Source organism: Pungitius pungitius, chromosome 20 (genome assembly GCF_949316345.1).
Source record: "Pungitius pungitius chromosome 20, fPunPun2.1, whole genome shotgun sequence".
Lineage (NCBI taxonomy): Eukaryota > Metazoa > Chordata > Actinopteri > Perciformes > Gasterosteidae > Pungitius > Pungitius pungitius.
Genome location: NC_084919.1, coordinates 2,522,844 through 2,543,652, shown reverse-complemented (window position 1 = coordinate 2,543,652; position 20,809 = coordinate 2,522,844). Strand labels below are relative to the sequence as shown.

The window sequence follows — 20,809 nt, the reverse complement described above, 5'->3', positions numbered from 1 at the left end:
AAACAGTAAAGGGATCGTTAAGTCTTGAGTCCTTGATGGAGGTGAGAAAAGGGAAGACTGAGATGTTTATTTTTGGAGTTTTTTCACACGCTCTCATCACACTAACAAAGGCAAGTGAGAAGTGAAATGTCTGCTCTGACAGCATGAACACGCCTGGAGCCAAAAGCCTTTTTTGTTTGTTTGTCTTCAGTCAAATCATTTGGAAGCTCAGTCTTTATATTTTCAGGAATCCATCTCTGCACTTGTAAATTACACTGAATATTAAAATGCATAGGAGTCAGTGACAACAGTGATAGTAGATACGTGTTTGTACACATGTGTCTATAAGGCAAATTGCAAATTTCAGTACATTGGATTTTGGGAACTCGTTCTCAACCCAAATTCACCCTGAACCTCAGCCAGAAAAACACGAGAGTGAGCCGGTGTGGGTGTTCGGGGCCTTTAAATAAAGCTCACTGCAAAAAGATAAGAGCTAAATTTCCCCCATTGCTGCAGTCTCTCTACACCACTTTGTATGTGGTATTTTCAATATATTTTAAAATAGTAATAGTGGTACTTTAAAAACAAAATTCCTGAATAAATTAATATATTTGAAACGCTCCTAATCTCGACCCCATAATTGTTGAACGTTTTTTCTGATTTCTCACCTCACACTGTAGTTTATAGTGCCAACCACTTGATGGCGCCGATGATGCAATATCTCCCTGTAGAGAACGGAAGAAGAATCATAAACCGGAAGCTGTAGCCGTCAGCTGACTCCGGTAGGGGGCGATAATGTAACACCAAGGATGTCAGCTACCGCTCAGATTCAAAGAAGAAGGAATAGCTCTCTCACTTTCTTCAGCTCAGTAACACCGCTATAACAAGGTAAACGAAACAATGTCATGTCACCTCAACCTACAATTTAATGACGTTAAATTCTCGCGAAGCGTACTGTCAGCCGCGGAGGTTTGACGCCGGGTAGCTAACAGTCGTCTGTTAGCGCTGGTAGCTAGTTTGATAACTGCTAACCCAGCTAGCTAATTAACTTTACAAATAAATATTGTCTCTCATTCGGTTTGTGTTTCTCAAACGACACAATACAGGATGACCCACGTGCCTCCGAGCTTCGGTTACACGTAGCTTCATTTATCGATCGGCGGAATTTCAAAGTATGTAATTGTCTGGTTTTAGCCACTCGCTGTTAGCTTGTGACGTTCACTTGATTGTGTCTCGTTGCCCTCAGGCTGCGCGATGGTGTTGACGCGAAGATGACCTGCGCCCCGCCCTTGTGATCGACCGAGTATCTCACACTTAGCAGGTCTCGTTTGAGGTACGCGCGACTACACACATCGGCCACTTGTAGAATATGCGAACGCGTTTTGATGGCTCAGTGTCGCCCTGTTATTCCACAGGTGCCACACAGGGTGACCCATGCTTTCTGATGAGCTCGACTCCAAACCAGAGGTGACTGGATCTTCTCGCCCGTCCTCGTGCTTTTACGAGTCTCTGTCGTGGCTCACGATCTCGATTGTTTCCGTGGCTCCTGTTTCTCCCCTCAGCTGCTGGTGCAGTTTGTGCAGAACGCGTCCATCCCGATGGTGCAGGGTCTGGAGGACTCGGAGTCCAAACACTCCTGCCTGCCTCTGCTGGGTCCAGCTGAGAGCTCGCTGTGCGTCCCGCTGGAGCTCACAGGTGAGCAGCTCCTCCCTGACTTCGCTCCCCCCATCTCAGGTCGGAACACTTGCAGTAGTATGCGATGCTAAATGCTCCCGTAGTATCTTGATGTATGATATTAATGTATCATTTGACACGTGGAGACATGTTTGAAAGGGTTCGCCTGTAGTGATGAATTTACAGAGTAACCACTGGATCTAGTGCCCCCCCCCCCCCCCCCTCAAACATCTCAAACTGCCCTGTACCCTGGCTTTGCATTGAACAGAGTTACGGTAACTCTGTTACTGCTGGGTGAGTAAATAACTAACTGGGATATTCCCTTTAAATGGTAGTAATGTTGAGCTCAAAATGGCCAACAAAAACAATTCTCACGGGTTTGACGTTGAATAGACAAAGAATTTTGTCATTCAAAAAAAAAAAAATACTCAAACCAGTGTATTTTTCGGTGAGCATCTTGATCCAGTGATGGACCTTCATGGACTTTATTGAGCTCTTCTTTGATTGCTGTTCAAGTGCAGCAGTTAATCGCAAAACCAGAGAAGGCCATTTGTGCAGAAACTGCTGTGTGGTCGCTGAGTGTTTTTAAAGCTGAGGCTAAACTGGTTTGCTGCCTTTAAAAGCGTTGATATATGAAGGCATTCAACTGAAGTGAAAAACACTTTGTGCTGTAAACAAAGTACACCCGGTCGGATGAGCCAAGTAAACAGTTTATTTTATTTTTTTAGAGGGGTATTTATTGAAGAGAACAGAACAAAATGTTCCTTGGGGCTCCCTGCGGCTCTCTGCTGTGTTTGTGTTCAGATGCAGTCAAAGGTTGCCATGGTGATCAGACAATTTCATACAAGTTAAACTCTAACCTCTGCTTGCCGAGTAAAACCAACACCAGTCCAATGGCCAACATCTTCCCGTCCCTACAGAACAGAACCCAGAATGGGGTGAAGGTGTGAGATGTGGAGCAGCAACAAGGCGGCTGCTCTCCTCCATTCCCTTCTGTTCTCCACGTCTACATTCTAAAAGTCCATATCACAAAGTTTTAAATATCAGAGGTGCATAACTGAAGGTTATTTCTATATCTGAGACACGGTTTGATTTCTCAGAGTAACGAGCAGCGCTCTCCACCCCCCCCAGATGGAGGCCTGAGCCACGAGCCCGAGAGATCTCCCTCCCTGGGGGAGTTCGGAGGTGTGTCCGGGCGAAGCCCCTTGATGGTCCAGGCTCACCCGCGGGGCTCGCCCAGCCCCCCCCCCATCCTCCACGACCTCCAGCAGTCAGACAGCACGTCCTACGTCCTGCTGAACCTCGCTAAAGGTGAAGCGCTCAAACACTGACCCTCAAACCGCAACTTTAACGGCTTGGAGTTTCTCATGGGAAGGTCTAAATCTGACCTTGGGTCACTGGTTTCACTGAGCTTCTCCTCTTCCTCTTCCTCCTTCTTCCCTCTCAGGCATCACAGCCTCCTCGGAGTCTCTGATCTTCGCGGCGGACGGCGCGGGGGACGACGACGACGAGGGCGTCTCGTCGGGGGACTACGGGGTGGACGGCAGCGCGCCCTGGTACCTGCGGGTCCAGGAGCTGGCACACGACAGCCTGATCGCCGCCACGCGCGCGCAGCTCGCCAGGGACGCCAGAGCCAGCCAGGACGCCAGGGCGGCGAGCGCCAGTAACGGTGAGGTCGCTCCGCTAGTGGCGCTCTTTTACCCCCGGAAAGGGTTGGTGTGCATGTGCAGCCTCTCTGGGATGAACGCCGTGTCAAAAATTGGCAATTAAAGAATAAATCATAACCGTTTACAAAACCAGGTCAGCGGCGAGATGAGAAGCTGCTCATCAATAGTCTTTAAGACCATTTTTTTTAACTGTAACTGTCCCGTTTAAGTCTGTGTGTGAGAGATGATCAGAGAGGCTACTTGTTATTTTATATCACATTTTAATGACATAATATACCATTATCATTACATGAAAAGTAACTGAGAAGCATTCCAACTCTTTACCAAATCGGCAAATTGATTGATAAGCAACATGATTGTAGGTTGAAATCCGATTATCTTCTAGCAGAGCGATCCAGCTTCTTACCCACAGTCCCGTTTGAACATGTTGCTGGCAGAGTTTTTTTCTTATAACCGTCTCTGATGACGTTCGTTCCCGGCGCCGAGCTCTCGACCCACACCAGGAGCCAGGACCTCACCACCTCCGCTTTTAACTTCCCTCCTCGGGCCGCCCGAAGGATTAAGATGCGTGGCCATGACCTAAAGACACCATGGCGCCGCCGCTCTGATCTCCGAGCTGCGCCCAAATTGCAGCCAGAGGTCCCGGGGTAGAAAATTGAGACCCGAGTGAAGTTTATTTCGCTCTCCTGGTGTGACTCCTCCCACCTCGCCCCGGGTCGCTAATCGGAGGTTTGTGCACTCGGAATGTACGCGCGCTACATTTAATCACTACATAGTGAAACGTGGTTTATGTTCCGATGGAAGTCGACGAGATGAGAAATCATTCTTGCGCTACTAATGCCTTCGGCGTGACACAAAAAAACGAGCCGAGAAGGCAAAGTGACGTCGCTTGTTCACTGTCGGATGAGACGTGACTGCGAGTGGTTTTCGGGGTCTGAGCCAGTGTGACCCCCCCCCCCCCCCCCCGATCCTGCTGTAGATTAGACTAGTTCCCTCAGCAGCGGGGTATCGTTTATAGATGCATTACTGCCGCCGCGCCGTAAGCAGAATTGGACCCGTTAAATGCTTTCAGAGCGGGGGGGGGTCCGGGCAGGTGAAAAGCGGGTGATTGCATTCAGCTCCGGCTGTTTTTTTTTTCTTTCTTTCTGGGCTCCAATTGTTGGGCTCGTCTCGTTTTCTCGATGATTAGCAGCAGCCGAGCTCCAGAGACCGGCCACCTCACACTTTATTTTTTTTATCTTCACTTTCCTCCTCTCGTTGCCTAGGCGATCACACGCACCGCTTAACGGCAGACGAGGACGAGCGCGAGCCGCAGCCTCGGACCAGCCGCCCCCCCCTCTCCAAGCAGGTCCTCCGCTGCTCCTTTGAGGGCTGCTGCAGGACGTTCACCTGGCCGGCGCATCTCAAATACCACCTCAAAACACACAGGTAGTGCACGCAGGACGAAGCTGTGCAGACCCTCGCTTTGAAGGAGACCTTTTTCCAAGTGGAAAGCTTGCAACTAATTCCACTTACAGCATTTTATTCAAGTAATTACACTTGAAATATCAGCTTTTTAATAATAGTCTAATGCCATTAATAAATCAAGACACTGATAAAAACAATTATAGATTAGTTTGTTTTTTTAATATTTTTTTTATTCAGTCGACAGCATTGTCAGTATCTCAGTATGTAGAAATGCAAATGAAAGGTATTTAAGACGTTTTGCCGCTAAATTGAAGGACTTTCACACTCAAAGAATTGATCTCAGGGTTTAAGGCGGATGCAGCATGGGAGACGCGGAGGCAGGTTTGTTAGCTTTTTTTTCTTTTTCTCGGGCTCCCAGGAACGACCGGATGTTCAGGTGCGGCGCGGAGGGCTGCGGGAAGAGCTTCTACGTGCTGCAGAGGCTGCAGGTTCACATGCGGACCCACAACGGCGAGAAGCCCTTCATCTGCAAGGAGAAGAACTGCGGCAAGAAGTTCACCACGGCCGGGAACCTGAAGAACCACAGACGCGTGCACACAGGTGGGCGGAGGGCGGAAGGGCGGAAGGGCGGGGGGCGGGGGGCGGAGGGCCCGGACGCGCTGCGAGAGGAGTCGCTGACTCGGGCCATTTGGACGCGGCTCGTTTTAATGCTTCCTCGGTCGGCTGCTCTGGCGCCGCCATTTCTCTGCTGTAATGAGTAATTGTTCTCTTGTCATATTTTATTTAGGGGGACATTAAGGATTTTGTTGGTCCGTCTCGCAGTCTGCTTCTTCTGTGTGGTGGGGCGGGGGGGGCAAACACTCGCCCCTGTTTGTATTTGGCCCCTTAATGTCTGGAAGAACAGCTTTCTATGAGCCTTAATATCCACTTAGCCGGGCTATTGTTACATTTCCCCTTGTTGTGTTCTGTAATAATAATGTCTTATTTTGCCTGTGTGTCACCCCCCCCCCCCCCCCCCCCCCCCCCCCCCCCCCCCCCCCCCCCCCAGGGGAGAAGCCTTTTCTGTGTGAAGCAGATGGTTGTGGCCGATCCTTCGCCGAGTATTCCAGTCTACGAAAACACATGCTGGTGCATTCTGGTGAGTCAGCAGCTGTACAGCTGAGCACCTTCTTCCTTTTGAGATTAGCGAGGTACCTCCTCCCCCTCCCCCTCCCCCCTCCCCCCTCCTCCTCCTCCTCCCCTCCCGTGTGTATATACACATATATATTTCTCCCCCCATACTTCCCAGGCGAGAAGCCTCACCACTGCGGGATCTGCGGGAAGACTTTCTCCCAGTCCGGCAGCAGAAACGTCCACATGAGGAAGAGGCACGGGGAGGAGGGGCTCAGCAGTGAAAGCAGAGAAACAGGTCTCACTCACACACACACACACACACACACACACACACACACACACACACACACACACACACACACACACACACACACACACACACACACACACACAGCGGTAGGTGGTTATGCAAATCCTTGGATTAGGTAGCTTCGAGCTGCCCATACGTTTTCAAATGTGCATAGAGATAGTGTCGATTTCAGTTGCATTTTGGAACATTTCTTGAATAATTAAAGCCTTTTTAAGCACTTAAAAATGTATTATTCAAATTTTCCTTCCTCGGAGCCGCTGGCTGAAGCGCTTTAGACGGCACGCATCTCCTCTGCAGAAACGGGCCATGGGGGTCGGGGGTTTGTCGGATAATGTTGCTTTCACGTTACTTGGATGGATGATCGGATCCTCCCTCTCCAGATCAAGTGTTTCTAAACCCCCCCCTCTACACTCCAGCATATGGCCTAATTTACCGAAATGGGTTTAAATGTCCTCGTTGGTGTGAAGCAGTGAGAGCCTCCTCGCGGTATTAGCGTAGCAGCGGGGACGCTGAATCAGCACAGAGGAAACGCCGCCAATGTTCTAATTATAAACCGCAGATTTATTCGGGTCAGCCTCCCCAAAGAAGCCCGTCTTTAGTAAAAGCAAAGGAGGATGCAGCTTTCAAAACAGATGGTTACTTGATGAATAATTAAATAGGCTCTCTGTGTTGGAATAACTACACTTCTCTCCCCCCCCCCCCCCCCCCCCCCCCCCCCCCAAAAAAAAAAAAAAAAGCTCACTGGAGTGTCAAAGGGACTCAGTGAGTCACAGCGAGCAGATTTCTCGGACTGCAGCCTTTCACCCTCCTGAAGTTGACGTTTTGTCTCGCCAGGAGAGGCTCTGACACAAAGCAGCCTGCTGGAGGCCGACGGTATGGTCACCATGACGACGGCCGTCGAACCCATGGATCTCCACCACCACGCCATGCTGAGGTCACCAGGTACGCGTCTCGCAGCCATCGCTGGCAGCTCAACGGCGACGTAGGGGCAGCGCTGCCGTTGCCAGGGGCGACGACGCCTCCAAAGCGCAAACACACACACACACACACACCTCGTCAAAACAAACCGGTGTGTCTGTCGGCCCTGCTGCGTTTGCTAAAAACGGTTTGTCTGAAATGTCGCTTGCAACCAAACTATCATTTATTCAACTCTTAGCCCATCGCTCACAATAATACTTCAGCACTCAGCAGCACAGTTAGAGTTCACTTCACGTTGTCTATTTTTTGAAAGGCGTAAATGTTTAATGATTTTTTTTTCGATGCATGCTGACACTTGTTGGTATAAGGTTGGAACATTTATTGACCTGTGCAGCGATGGACATCATCCTCTGGGCTGTTTCTTCTGATTTTCACTGCATTGATTTCATCATTATTGATACTAGCTGGACTGATATGTTCTGTGATTTAAACAATTTACTAAATTGGGTACTTGCGTTCATCCCAGACGTAATGCCTGAAGGGAACCGGTGGTCAGGTGTCTGCAGTAATGAAAGCCAAAGTCAAACCGGGTGAAAGGTTCCAGCAACTGACAGACGAATAGTTTGGTATATTTCTGTCTCCTCCCCCTTCAGGCTCTGCAGACTCCGTGGTCGTTCTCTCTCAGCCGCACGAACTGGTGACCATGGCGACCGAAGGCCACGCGTACGGAGAAGATGTGGCGGCGCTGCTTTGAGGCGCCAGATGTCTACGCTTAGTCCAACTGCGACTGTAAATACTGAAATGACTGACTTTGCTTCCCTGTAGATATCTGTAATTAGCAAGCGATGATTTTTATTTTGACCTGCGTGACACGGCAACGTTTGTACAAACAACCTTCTTCCTCAAGTTTTTGAAAAGAAATACTCCCAAAGAAATATACTGAGACGGGTTTTTAAAGTTTATGAAAGTATAACGTGTTTCATTGTAAACAAAAAGAAATGATGAAATTGTCTAATAGAAAATTAGTTTTAAAACTCAATGTGACAGAGATCAAAATGAACCTGACGTGTGTGTGTGTGTACACACACACATCCTCATTACCAACAACCCGCGAGGCACCACTTGGCTACATGTACACACACTGGTCCGGCACCTCGTTAATCAGCCCCTTAAACACACAAACATCAATCTCAAACCAAGTGTTTATCCGGTAAATCCCAACGCCGCATTAACTGAGCGTTATTGGTAACATCAGTCACTCAACCTGCAGCGCGCGTTTACAGCCTCGTCTGTTGCACTTGAGAATAATTGGTTTAAAAGAATTACTCGTGAGTAGTGCCCTTCTGAAGGAGGTGTGTGTGTGGGGGGAGGGGGGGGGATCCCAGGTTTGTTCCGCCTCACTTCATTGGATCTTCAGGTTGTGGAAGTGTTCCAGCATGGCGCCCAGAGCCCAGCTCGCCTCCACGTTATTCACTTTCTTAGTCAACTAGAGTGGGGGGGGGGGAGGGAGACAGCAGATCACTCAATGCCTTTTTGTATTTATTCAAATAAAAAAAATTAACCAAAGCTTTGTTTTAGAATTATTTTTCTATTATGTGGTATAGATTTTACATAGTACACGTGTTATATATGTCACAGCTATAGCATGATGGGAAAAACTAAATATTTACAAAGTTGTTAAACATATATCAGTGACTGTCACAAAAAACGTTTTAAAGTATAGTTACAGAATGTTAAAGTGAGGAGCATTTCTTGTGTGATCGGATACATCATCATCGTCGCCGTGTGCAGAGCAGCATGGAGGAAGCTAAGCTAACTCAGCTAGCACCAAAGGTCCACACAACCAGTCTGACCTAAACACACTCCCTGTGCGTCTACCCCCAACGAGCCGTTGATGGTGTTGCGCAACGCTCACCTTCAGCACGGCGCTCTCCTTGAAGCCGAACCCATCCTTGAGCAGACAGGTGATGTAGGTCATGTCCATGCACAGGAAAGGGCTGACCGGAGGGGACTTGGTCATCTCATCGCACACTGACAGGTAAAAGGGGGAAAGGTGCGTGAGGATGAACATTCTGCTGGGAGGACGAGGGCCTCGGGTCTGCTTTGCCCCGCTCACCTTCTTTAGCCCTCTTCTTGAAGTCTCTGACCTCCAGCATCCCTCCGTGGGCCTCATCTGCAACAGGAGGTCACTGGGGTCAACTTCCACACATTTTAAAACGCTACTGCATTTGTTGAGAAGTATAGATCCACGTGCACGGCCCCGTGACACTAATAATAGGAGCGACATTTCTAATTGCACACCCATAGCTCTTCAAATCCACTGAGAAGGGTGATAATGTCCCGATAGGTAGGTGTGTGTGTGTGTGTGTGTGTGCTCACCGATTAGGCCTGCGTCCACAGCTCTGTCAAAGTAATAGGAGAATGCGTAGAACACATTGCTGTCTTCCAGCTTGTACGGCTGATGAATAATCCCCTTCACCACCTTAAGTACTTCCTGATAACAAAGCTTGTACCCGGCAAAACCTGGAGGACAGACAGACAGTTTGAAACATGACAGTCCTCACGTTTTTTTTAATGTTGAATACCGTATTTACAAAAACACCTAGGTTTAACCTCATCATTCCTTATGCAGGATCTTTGGTTTTACTGACAGATTATACTTTTAAGACCAGAGGAACGTACCATCCGGGTCTCCGCTTACTCGATATGTCAGCTCCCCGAAGCTCCATTCTCCCCTGAACTTCTTGGGCAGGCAGGAGCTTTTAAAGACGCGCCACTCCAACCCTGTCGAGAGCAAAGACGTCACCTCCTCCATCCCGCTCTGAGTGCTTCACAACACGAGGTCGACTCGGTTAACGCAGATTCACCTCGGGGTCTCACTTGACTTGTTCATTAGAGGGAAAGACTTTAGAAGTCCACCCTCGGTATCAAGTAAAAAAAAATGATCAGCAAGGACAGACGAGAGGATGCGTGTCTCGGCATCCTTCAGAGACACTCTCACCCCCCCCCCCCCCCCCCCCCCTGTGCACAGCACCAGTACCTTCTGCGCCCAGGGCGCCCAGCGTGGCCAGTCGCGCCGCCATCAGCCCGTTTCCAAGGTAACTGGAGGGAGTCAAAAGGATCGTCGCGCGGTTACAAAAGCAGCCGGACGCAGGCTGTATAAATGGAACGACTCAACAGATAATAGAAGTTACCCTGGTTTATAAAAAAAGTGGAGTCATAAATGAACTAAATCGGTGGCATCCTGCTGGAATAAAATAAAATGAGATGTAAATGAGTCACCTGTAAGTGTACAATTCGAACGATGTGTTGAGGATCCCGAACCGGGCAACGTAATCAGCGACAGGGACACGTTCAATGGTTTCCTGCAATAGAATAAGAACGATTGAGTCGGTTAGGGATCAGTTAAGAGTTTAAATTGTGCAAAAAATATTGACGCTTGCAAAGCAAAGAACTAAAACCAGACCCTTTGATTTGGCAGGAAAGTGATCTGCGTGGACCCCCCCCCCAGATCCAAGATTCCCACTGTGCTCTTCGCCTGTGCGCTCAGGTGACCTGAAAACAGTTTCTCCTTTAATCCAGCAGCCAACAGAGAAGCGCTAATCAGTTACACCTTAGATGCTATCTTCAAAAGCCCAATTTGACAGACTGAGCGAGCAAAAAAAAAAAAAAAAGGTGTAAAATCCCGATGTGGAGCCTGATAAAGATCAAGGCTTCGCACCTTTGGGCAACGAAAACATAGCAGTGTTCATTCAGCGTGAAATTGTGACTATAAAAAAAAAAAAAAAGACTGATCCCAGTGCTCACCTGTCAGATAGTTCACAGATATCCAAGCCAGGATCCCTACGTTGACGACATTTACAAACAAATAAGCACACACACACACACACACACACACAGGAGTAAGTTCGAGAAAAGCTGACAACTAATTTTTCACAGCGTGCACGAGCATGTGAGTAAGAGCTCTGAGGCTGAAATGCTGACGAATCACCGACACCGAGGCGGAACAGACAACAACAACCGGCTCTTCACCACCTAATTACACACTTTTAAGGTCACAAAACAACTCCGCGGCGAGGGAGCGGCGGTACCTTCGTATGTGCCGTTCATTACGCCGACGCTGCCGTCTGGCACCAGAAAGGGGGATTCGTCGAACACGTGTTGAACCTGTGCAAGAAGGGGGGGAGCAGAGCGAGCGGAGCCGAGGATTTAATGTTATCTACTGTAACGGAAAGCTCATCCAGAGGGGCCCTGCGCCTGGAGGGATTAATGAAGAATCATTTATCCTCCAAGGTGCCCCATTAGTGCCTCATCCCCTCCACACTGAGCTCACACCCCTCCGATAACAAGGCCCGTTCCTCTCGTCTCGTGCACCACAACAACCCAAAGGCTCCCCTCCTCCGCCCCGCCCGCCACCTCCCCCGGGTAAGAGGTTGCACTCTGCCAGGAGAACGTCAGACAGCGTAGCGCCTAACAAATCCCCCATGAGAGCGAACTGCACTCTGCTGTGAGCGTGTGTGTGTGTGTGTGTGTGTGTGTGTGTGAGAGAGAGATGTCTCCGCTACCTGCTCCAGGAGAACCTGGGCTTTGTCGGCCTCCAGCAGCCGGAGTCCAGCTGTGGCCCTGAGGACCAGCGGGCATCTCTTCCACTCCAGGCGAGGCACCGTCTTCTTGGCCACCTTCAACAACATCCTCACCGTGTGGCCGGCCTTCAAGAACAGTAACAAACGACCACAACAACAACGACGGCGGCGGCGGCGGCGGGTAAAGGCGGTGAGTAGGCGGCGTGGAGGGAACCTCAATTTAATTGACAATGAACTCACCGCTTCGGGAGAGTCGGCGTATGCCGACAATCCGGGTTTTATGGAGTGGAACATCTCATTGTCCAAAATTGGCAGCTCCTCTACAAAAAAACAACAACAAAAAAAACAAACATACAAGATCCGCCCACATCAAATCTGCAGCGGCTATTAAAAGCATTAAGAGGCCTAAATCTGCTTAGCGTACATACGCAGAATATAGCCCTGACAAATTGGATTATTTACTCAAAAGTAACTGAAGACGAGTGGAAGTGGTACAGAAAGTGTCTACAGATGTGTGTGCATACAGATGTTGGCGCTGCACCTGACTGCAGTAAACACACGTGGTGGTGATTGTACCCTGCGTGGAGGAAGCAGGTGAGACGACGTTACCCGAGTCACTTTGGATGAAGGTGTAGACGTGGACGCGCGTCCCGGTGCTCCCGGCGTCGAACATCACGGCGTAGAAGATGCGGCTGTGGTTGGCCGGGCGGCTGAGTTTGGGAAGGAGGCTCCCAAAGCCGTCGGTCAAACCCAGGAAAGGGGTCTTGACCCGGACACGGCCGTGACCGCCGACGGCGAGGAGGAGGAGGAGGAGGAGGAGCAGGAGGCGCCCGGCGAGCTTCATCTCGTGGGAGGCAAATACCGTAGGCGTTCTTCTTGGGGCACCTGAGGGCTACTGTTCCATCAAATGGGCCCGAGCCGCTCCCAAAAAGCAGCGCAAACTGAAGCCTCCCAAGAAGAAGCCACGAGAGTTGTTCAGGTTAGACCACACCCAGTCGGACGCGTCGACCAACCGGAGACGAGCGCCACAGAGTCAACCTCCTACCTGCTGAGTCGACGCCAGCGTGAGGGAACATCTCATCTGCTGGAGTCCAATCCTCTGACCTTCGATCGATACACGCCAGCACGGCGGTGCTCGGCAAAGCTCAGATATCTGAAGTGAGGAATTGTGATTTATTTAAAGCATCGGTCGGGGAACGGTGAGCGAGAAACGTGACATTTTTATGTAATGAATCGTACTGCCCGTGAATTCCTAATTGGAGATTTACATTTTAGGCATCTAACGAGAGCTGAAGTCTGGAATAAGTTACAAATAATGTATTCAAATAGTCATTTAAACGCTCTGCAAGAAAATGCTAAATATGAAAACATGTGTGGCCTAATAAATCGATAGAACTGGTTTGTGTAAATTAAATCTGTGGAACTAAAACACGTGTGTCTATAAAAGTGTTTCATGAAGCTCTGGTTTTATAACTTTGTATGAGGTTGTAACACGGTTAAATCAAATTAAACACACACACACACCACTTCTAATTATACAAACGTGCTTCTTACGTGTGACGTTAATAAAGCAGCTGTGACGTCAGTGGAGGAGGTTTATAGGAGCGGTAAGTGTTAAATAAGTTCACGTGATTCAGATCGCTTACATCGAACGTTTAACTGGCATTCGACTTTTCTGACGTAACGTTACAACGTAACTTACGTACGTATACTAGTTTTCACTCCCTAATGCACTTTACAACACGTTTCCCGATAAAACGTCGGTATGCGGCCACGTTTGGTGCCAGTGCGATGAAAGGAGAGTAAATTTAAACGTCTCTGGCTTTATATTTCTGAACCGTTACGTAGCGCTTCGGTCAACGCACGTTTCTTTACAGCGCCAGCTAGCATGAATGCTAGCGGAGCTAAGTGAAGTTCGTGATTGAGCTAACGATAGTTAACCAACAGCCGCAAGCTAGAACCTTGAAAAACAAACAATTAAACACACGGCAGGTGGATATTTGACGTCAGAACCCTCCGAAACACCGTGAGCTCACCATGACTCTCGTCTCACCGGATCGCAGCAGGCGCGTCGTGACGTCACCTGAAGCTCAGCGACAGGGCGCGAGGCGAAGAACCAGAAAAACAAGTTGCACGTTATTAAGGCCTTAATGTGTTAATGCACCTCCTCTGGCCACAGGGCTCCAAAATGTTGGCTCAGGTAACTGCGCAATGAATAATGAAGAACAGGATCGTTGCAAAAAGATAAATTCCAACAGTTTTATTCCAATAATTAACAACATTGATGTCCTCTCCACATTGTTAAAGGTGAATTTATTTGATATAATTTGAAATGTCAAGCACCTTTGGTTTCATTATAAACGGTTTATAGAGAAAATCAGAAGTCAAGTCTATGTAAAAGTCAGAAATTTAACTTTGCTACCATCAATGATCAGAATAAAAAGATCGATGCCTACGACACGGTACAAAAAACCCCGAACCGCGTCCAGACACGGGGACGCAATACAATCTATGAGAACTACGACCCTTATTTCAGCTTTAACAGTGGAACAGAAAACTTGTGCTCCTGCAAAAAGCTTCCCACGTCATCTACACACCGCTCTGACAAACCGACCAAGCTAAGACACAAAACAGGGGGTGGAGGGAGGGGTAATGTTGGAAGACGTTTGAATTCATTGCTTCAAAAGCAGAATCTGTGATCCTTTTGAATTCCACCATAGCGTTAAAGAAAAGTGACACCACGTTATGCAAATGATCATTAATACAACAGACTTCTATGACATCCATAGACCGATGGGTCAGGACCGGACGTGAAGAGGAGGAAACGGGTACAAACACGAGGACCCCATGAAGAGGCTCATTCATCGCATGGGTCCAGCTCATCTCCCGCGTCTCCGTATGAGGAGTAATTTGCATTTGTTTGTGCAACAACATTGTTATGGATGGATGATGTTTAAAAAAAAAAACACACACAAAAAAAAACACCAGCTAATAAATCCCCAGTGTGAAAACATCTCAAAACAGGACATGGAACTCCTCCTCCTCCCCCATTTCCCTCCTTGGGCTTAATCTTAAAAAGGCGTACGAGATGTCTCCCGAGGTTCTGCTGGAAGTGCTGTCGCTTTAGCGTCCCATGGTTGGCATGGTGACGGCTGGGCTGGTGAGAGTGGCGTCCTCAGCCTTCCACTGGGAAGTCACAGTCTTGATCTGAGTGTAGAACTGGATGCCCTGGTGGCACAGAGAAAAGTGCAGTGTAAGCAGTCCACACCCTTTTTTTTTTTTATTTCAACGCAGAGCGTTTTAATGATCCAACACATCATCTACCTGCTTGCCGTAGAAGTTGGTGTCGCCTCTGAATGAGCCTCTGGAGCCAGTGAAGGAGAACATTGGGAGGGGGACGGGGATGGGCACGTTCACGCCAATCTGTTCAAATGCACACACACACACCGATTAGGCGATGGAGATAGAGCCAAACTATCACAATAAATTAATCAATAGTCTATACAAAAGCTTGGTTATGTTGTATAAAGAATTATTTTATCAAGAACGTGAACATTGTATTTTTCAGCTTTAAATGATATTCAGATATCAAAGCCTTTTTTTCTCAAATTATTACTTCTATTGGATAGGTTAACTGTTAATATGCAAGAAAACCCAGAGGGAGGAGTTTCCCCCTCATTAGGTCCTTTGAGACTTTAAATGACTACATTAGATATTAACACTTGGCATTAATATAGTTTCCTGTGTTTAAGCAGAGAAAATTCACACCTGGCCAACGTCCACCTCGTGCGTGTACTTGCGCGCCGTGGCCCCGTTGGTGGTGAAGATGGCGGTGCCGTTGCCGTAGGGGTTATTGTTGATTAGAGAAATCGCTTCGTCGAGATTCTCAGCCTCCAGGATGACGAGCACTGGTCCAAAGATCTCCTCCTTGTAACACTTCATGCTCGGCTGAAGGGAACAGCACAACCGTCACGTTAGATCGTAGAGTTTCCTCCTGCATATCACATCTACTGCTCAAGGTGTCATTAACAGTCCATAAGGTACCAGCATGTACACGGTTTGTTATATTAACACACGGCGATGAGTGCGAAGAAATGCTTCAGAGTGCAGAAACCACAAAGGCTGCAGTCAGTAAAGAAAACAAATCTTTCTGTAAAAATCCTATCATTCTTCTCCTGTATTTGATCCTATTAAGAATTTTCAGTAACTGACAAAAGGCAAACTCACCTTGACACCGCTCAGTATGGTCGGTCCTACAAAGTTTCCATTTTCGTATCCTTTGACGTTGACCTTTCTCCCATCCAGGAGAATATTGGCCCCCTCGTCCACCCCACTCTGGATCAAAGACTCCACCCGGGCCTTCGCCTGGGGAGAGATCAGGGGACCCACATCTGCCCCGGGCTGATCACCTTCAGGACACGTACGTACACGTCAACAAAAGGCAGGGTCGTGACAAATTTCTTTTTTCCCACCGGCGGTTGCCGCGGGCGACCTTGGCGTTACCTGCGTTGACGCGCAGCGACTTGGAGCGCTCCACCAGCTCTGGGACCCATTGGCGGGACTCCCCGACGAAGATGGCGGTGGAGAGGGCCATGCAGCGCTGGCCGGCGGCTCCAAAGGCGGCCCCCACCAGCTGGTTGATGGTGTTCTCTTTGTTGGCATCGGGCATCACCACGCCGTGGTTCTTGGCACCCTGTAAACAAAACGTGCTCCGTAGGGTTTCTCTCCAGTTGCACAGAGCTCATTTTGCGTATGTTACAAACGCCGGTGATTGACAGCTAAGGTGTCGGTGGTTTCCCTGGTAACAGAATAGTAAACATTTCGCTGCATATGTTTTTGTGCGTTACCGATGCAACAGCGTTTAATAAGCGGGTCACCATGGCAAACAACCACCTCAGTTTAGACTGATTGTAAGGAGAGTCCATTTAGTCCACTGATCCTGTCCTGCTTTACCATGTTGGACTGCACCCTCTTGCCGTTTTTGGATCCCCGCTCGTAGATGTGCTCTCCGGCCGGGTTGGATCCCACAAAGCTGATGGCTTTGATGGCCGGGTGGTCGCAGATGAAGTTCACCGCTGCACAAAAAGACACAAAGCGGATAGAGCGGTTGGATGGTCCATTCTGCACCGGGGAGGCAGCGCAAGAGCACAAAGGCCAACACCGAGATCCAAACCCTCGTTCCTCAAAACGCTCATGAATTACTTAAGGGAGATCTAATATTATTTAAATGCGCCCCCCCCCCCCCTATTTCCAGGGGGGGGGGGGGGTATACGTTTAGCGGGGGGGGGGAGGAGACGCGCACTAACCCGCGTGCTGGCCGTGAATGATGTTGAGCGTGCCATCTGGTGCTCCGGCGTCCTGCAGCAGTTTGGCCAGCATCATGGTGCACCCGGGGACCCGCTCCGAGGGCTTCATCAGGTAGGTGTTGCCACACACCATGCCGATGGGGAACATCCACAGCGGAATCATGGCGGGGAAGTTGAACGGGGCGATACCAGCACACACCCCGATGGGCAGGCGGTAGGTGTACGTGTCCATGTCCCGGGTGATGGAGGGCAAGGTCTCCCCCAGCATGAGCGAGGTGATGCTGCAGGCGTGCTCAACCACCTCTGGGGGGGAAATGAAGAGAAGGGATGATGTGAACCAAGACATACGAGGCCCATAATACACTAATGGATGCGTAACTACAAGTCATGATGAGATCTCTTACATTTCTACATTATAAAACATTATGCAGTTTGTACTAGAGCCTCTTGTTTGTTGTTTTTTCCCCCCTGTGGGTGAACTCCTGTCGAACTTGTGAGGACATCCTTAATGCTGGCAGCCCACCTGCTTATGTGCCCTGTTTTTCAGCTGATAAGTTGGAAGTTGTCGTGCCAGAATAACTCGGCCATCTCAAAACTGGGAGCTGTACCAAATATTTAAAAAATAACTTGGCAGCTCTGCCTTCTAACGACCAGAAATACAGCTTCCTCTATTTGCAAGTGAGCATCACTCGTTTCATTTCTCAACATTATTGTTGTTGTTGATGCAAGTCGGCCAAAGTGCACCTTAATGAGGGGAACTGCATAATTAAATGTATATAGCATGCAAATAACAGCAGAGCCTCCAGAGTGCTTTGCATAAAAACATACCAGGTAGGCACACTTTAACATCAGGTGTCAACAGTGTGATGTTGCAGGGACACTGGTTCCGTAAACCCTTGTGTTGTTATATTTTGACACTGAAAGCATCTTGAGAAGTTGTTCAATTAAGCTTCAAGACATTCGCCATTGTGCCCAAAACAGAAGCCTTGCTTCATTATTCATTTTAAGTTGCTTTAGTAGAACGGACACCCTGCAGCCACTTAGTTTCAAACTTTTCCAAAGACGGACATTTCACCAGGAGATACAGATACTACAGACAACTGTTTCAACGGGGGGAAATTTGATCTCCGCTCTATAGTCACCAGCACTCTAATCTAATCAGGATAACAAAACCCAATAGCCCACTGGGAAGGCGACGCCGTACTCACGAAGTCCTCTGAATACATCTCCCTCTGCATCGGCGAGAGTTTTGCCCTGCTCCAAGGTGATCATTTTAGCCAGTTCTTTCTGAAAACACGAGAGCGGTGAGTAAAAAAAAATTAACAAAAGGGTCAACGATTAATTGAAGAAATTCTTGAGAGTAACGCAACAACGGAGTCAGCCAACAAGTGGCCATTTCCCGTACAATGTTGTCCTTGATGAGCTGCTGGTAGCGCAGGAAGACCTGCTGCCTGCTGAGGATGGAGGTCTCGGACCAGGAGTGATAGGCCCTGGAGCACGAGTCCACCGCTGCCAGCATCTCCCCCTGCGTCGCTATGGGAACACGTCCTACCACCTCATTAGTGGCCTGAGGAGCGGGAGAGAGTCCATGAGGCGTGCGTTGAATCAATAATGACAAGAACGCGTTTGTTTTCTATCCTTCACAGGTTTGACATTTGATCGGATGTGTGCTATGACTGACTTTTACTCTTTTCACTTCCTTGCTAGAGGCTTATAATTAACGAACTTAACTACAACAAAGCTGGACTTTAGGACTGTATGAACCATCACTGGTTTGTAGACTGGGCTTGATTTTTTTGAAACGGTACTGCACGCCCCCCCCCACAACGACGTTCATATGAAATCGTACTGGTTATTTGCAGCCAGCTTTCAGCAGGGATCTTGTTACGGCAGCCACTACGCTGGTTGGATTCGGTTCTCCTATGAATACTTACGGGGTTGGGGATGTCGAGCCATTCGGAGCTGTTTGAGTCAACAAACTTGCCATCGATGAACAGCTTGGTGGTGGGCTGGAGGATCACAGAGCCACATGGTTAACTCAACTTCCTGTCTGGTTACATCATCGTTAGGTTCGTTAAAGACATCCATCCATCACTCTGCCTTTTTAGACTGCTTTACCTTCGACTTGAAGTCCTTCTGAACACATATTTTTTTTAATTTACAGCCGCCGAGTCATAATCCAATAAGACACTTATTCTAGGCCTGATTGTCAAGTATTTCAAGTGTAAGCACTGAAATAATTCAGTGCACACAAATAAGCCAGAAGGCATAATGCCATTAAAACACTTAATCCTTTTGAGCATGTTAAGCTTTCTCAGTGACGGTTTGGCCGTGGATTTCTTACATCGGAGTTGGACTGATGTCGTATCCATTTCCTGTCAATATTGATCACTATGTGACCGACTGCATTAACAGTTGAGCATGAAGCTCAGTGAACGGTACATGTGCCGTTCAGGGAATGTACGGCGTATGTACTTAGGACGTAGTTAATGAGTATGCAACGAGTACAAAGTGCAATTAGACATTTATATGCAAAGTTTCAAGGGTTCAGAAAGTTGTTCATATTATATTAATTACGGAATGCTACCGTCAATGTTTAAATATCCCTTTTGAAGCACATCCAAATATTTAATCAAAGGTCTAAATCGAGTTTTTTTTCACTGATATTTTAATTCTGAAACCTGAATTTCACCTGAACTAAATAATTTCCAATTTCGCACGTATAATTGGATGATATGAAGACTGATTAGAAATAAAAAAAACTACATTTGGGATATTGTGTCCAACAAGAAACATCCTATTTTTTAAAAACTAATTGTTAAAATATTTGACGTGGTAAATATTCAATGATTTGACAACCAAATGTGATCCGTCTAACAAATATTTACATTAAATAACAAAAGTTGACAAAGATACTTTTAATGAGTAACAATAGGTAACATTTTAAATACTGACATCAAACATGCCGTTTATTATATAGATATATTATATATTATAGTCTTCTGTCTGAGATAACAAGTGTTTTTTCAACAAAACAAACAGTTTACGTTTTGATAAAAATCGTGTTACTTTGACAGTATTGAGGTCGAGGGCCCCAACATTAACAGATGTTCGGTTTAACATTGAAAATGAGTGCATGATAAATCACAATAAAAAAACTGTTTGGTGACTTCTCAAACTGACAGCTAGCCTTCATGCATTAATTCATTCACGGGTGGATTCATTCATTCACTGCAGAGTTACAGAAGTCAGTGGGGCCTCTTACCACTGACGAGGATGAGTAACACACGCGACCCAACTGGACGGGCACCTGCAATAATTGAAATACACCATTAGTCAACATCAATTCATATTAAAGCCAATGCCCAAGGTCTAACGTTAATGAGTGACAGCCATGTCCGAGTATTGCTTGACCCCTGTGTGCAGGCGATGCAAACACACGATATAAACCCTCCCCCCCAAGACGTTGCTTACCTGACGTTAACTTGCACAGAACGGTTACTTTTAAATGTTTGTAAAGCCGAGAAGGGACTGTGTGCATCGTGTTTGTTTGGCTAACGACTTTGTTAGCTAGCAGCTCACGTTGTTAGCTCATTAGAGTTGCATAAACGTCCGACAAAGAGCAACCGTCATGTCACGCACGAGCATGAGTGTGTCTCACCTTCTTGTTCAAAAGGGACCGTAGGATAACTGCTGCCATTGTGGCGTGTCGGGAATTTCTTCTTCCTGCTCCGAAGCCCTTCAACCGACCCAAAAAGACACCAGAGAGCAAAGAGAACTTCAGCTAGCAGTCGCGTTGCAGAGGACAGAGCGGTGGGAGACTGTGCTGCGCTTCGCAACAGAGCTACAAGC

The 20,809-nt window shown here is 47.9% G+C and overlaps 3 protein-coding genes across 10 annotated transcripts; 1 reads left to right on the top strand and 2 right to left on the bottom strand.

Moving 5' to 3' along the window:
* The first annotated feature begins 731 nt into the window (after nucleotides 1–731).
* On the top strand, nucleotides 732–7,869 carry znf410 (zinc finger protein 410). Of its 2 annotated transcripts, XM_037448691.2 has the most exons (13): nucleotides 741–867; nucleotides 1,086–1,151; nucleotides 1,226–1,312; nucleotides 1,395–1,446; nucleotides 1,542–1,674; nucleotides 2,785–2,964; nucleotides 3,101–3,322; nucleotides 4,586–4,748; nucleotides 5,146–5,327; nucleotides 5,776–5,865; nucleotides 6,016–6,135; nucleotides 6,985–7,092; nucleotides 7,722–7,869. In XM_037448691.2, the coding sequence occupies exons 4-13, from the start codon at nucleotides 1,414–1,416 to the stop codon at nucleotides 7,820–7,822; spliced, it is 1,332 nt and encodes a 443-aa protein (XP_037304588.2). In that variant the 5' UTR covers nucleotides 741–867; nucleotides 1,086–1,151; nucleotides 1,226–1,312; nucleotides 1,395–1,413; the 3' UTR covers nucleotides 7,823–7,869. The 2 variants fall into 2 exon arrangements, with proteins under 2 accessions (XP_037304587.2, XP_037304588.2); XM_037448690.2 differs by lacking the exon at nucleotides 1,086–1,151 and having other exon boundaries at nucleotides 732–867.
* A 144-nt stretch (nucleotides 7,870–8,013) lies between these two features.
* LOC119194567 (ectonucleoside triphosphate diphosphohydrolase 5-like) lies at nucleotides 8,014–13,811 on the bottom strand. Of its 7 annotated transcripts, none has more exons than XM_037448694.2 (15): nucleotides 13,688–13,811; nucleotides 12,697–12,804; nucleotides 12,228–12,599; nucleotides 11,892–11,971; nucleotides 11,634–11,777; nucleotides 11,160–11,235; nucleotides 10,876–10,911; nucleotides 10,535–10,623; nucleotides 10,351–10,433; nucleotides 10,109–10,170; nucleotides 9,751–9,852; nucleotides 9,448–9,591; nucleotides 9,185–9,241; nucleotides 8,984–9,099; nucleotides 8,014–8,554 (listed from the first exon to the last, which is right to left on the bottom strand). In XM_037448694.2, the coding sequence occupies exons 3-15, from the start codon at nucleotides 12,493–12,495 to the stop codon at nucleotides 8,471–8,473; spliced, it is 1,341 nt and encodes a 446-aa protein (XP_037304591.2). In that variant the 5' UTR covers nucleotides 12,496–12,599; nucleotides 12,697–12,804; nucleotides 13,688–13,811; the 3' UTR covers nucleotides 8,014–8,470. The 7 variants fall into 7 exon arrangements, with proteins under 7 accessions (XP_037304591.2, XP_037304593.2, XP_037304590.2 ...); XM_037448696.2 differs by having other exon boundaries at nucleotides 12,228–12,592; XM_037448693.2 differs by having other exon boundaries at nucleotides 12,228–12,804.
* A 743-nt stretch (nucleotides 13,812–14,554) lies between these two features.
* aldh6a1 (aldehyde dehydrogenase 6 family, member A1) lies at nucleotides 14,555–20,795 on the bottom strand. The gene is made up of 12 exons (XM_037448689.2): nucleotides 20,619–20,795; nucleotides 20,223–20,267; nucleotides 18,892–18,966; nucleotides 18,363–18,524; nucleotides 18,166–18,244; nucleotides 16,958–17,260; nucleotides 16,605–16,726; nucleotides 16,155–16,344; nucleotides 15,879–16,060; nucleotides 15,420–15,599; nucleotides 14,976–15,074; nucleotides 14,555–14,879 (listed from the first exon to the last, which is right to left on the bottom strand). The coding sequence occupies exons 1-12, from the start codon at nucleotides 20,655–20,657 to the stop codon at nucleotides 14,775–14,777; spliced, it is 1,581 nt and encodes a 526-aa protein (XP_037304586.2). The 5' UTR covers nucleotides 20,658–20,795; the 3' UTR covers nucleotides 14,555–14,774.
* Nucleotides 20,796–20,809: the final 14 nt, after the last annotated feature.

Excerpts from the sequence above, each read along its gene's own strand:
- znf410 (XM_037448690.2), top strand. The coding sequence starts at position 1,414 with ATGCTTTCTGATGAGCTCGACTCCAAACCAGAG. Across the intron at positions 3,323-4,585 it reads GGCGGCGAGCGCCAGTAACG|GCGATCACACGCACCGCTTA; the intron begins GTGAGGTCGCTC and ends CTCGTTGCCTAG. Across the intron at positions 7,093-7,721 it reads CGCCATGCTGAGGTCACCAG|GCTCTGCAGACTCCGTGGTC; the intron begins GTACGCGTCTCG and ends CTCCCCCTTCAG.
- LOC119194567 (XM_037448693.2), bottom strand. The coding sequence starts at position 12,495 with ATGAAGCTCGCCGGGCGCCTCCTGCTCCTCCTCCTCCTCCTCCTCCTC. Across the intron at positions 9,592-9,750 it reads AGTAAGCGGAGACCCGGATG|GTTTTGCCGGGTACAAGCTT; the intron begins GTACGTTCCTCT and ends TCTGTCCTCCAG. Across the intron at positions 9,100-9,184 it reads CAAGAAGAGGGCTAAAGAAG|TGTGCGATGAGATGACCAAG; the intron begins GTGAGCGGGGCA and ends TTTACCTGTCAG.
- aldh6a1 (XM_037448689.2), bottom strand. The coding sequence starts at position 20,657 with ATGGCAGCAGTTATCCTACGGTCCCTTTTGAACAAGAAG. Across the intron at positions 18,967-20,222 it reads GTTACTCATCCTCGTCAGTG|CCCACCACCAAGCTGTTCAT; the intron begins GTAAGAGGCCCC and ends GTGATCCTCCAG. Across the intron at positions 16,727-16,957 it reads CATTCACGGCCAGCACGCGG|CGGTGAACTTCATCTGCGAC; the intron begins GTTAGTGCGCGT and ends CTTTTTGTGCAG.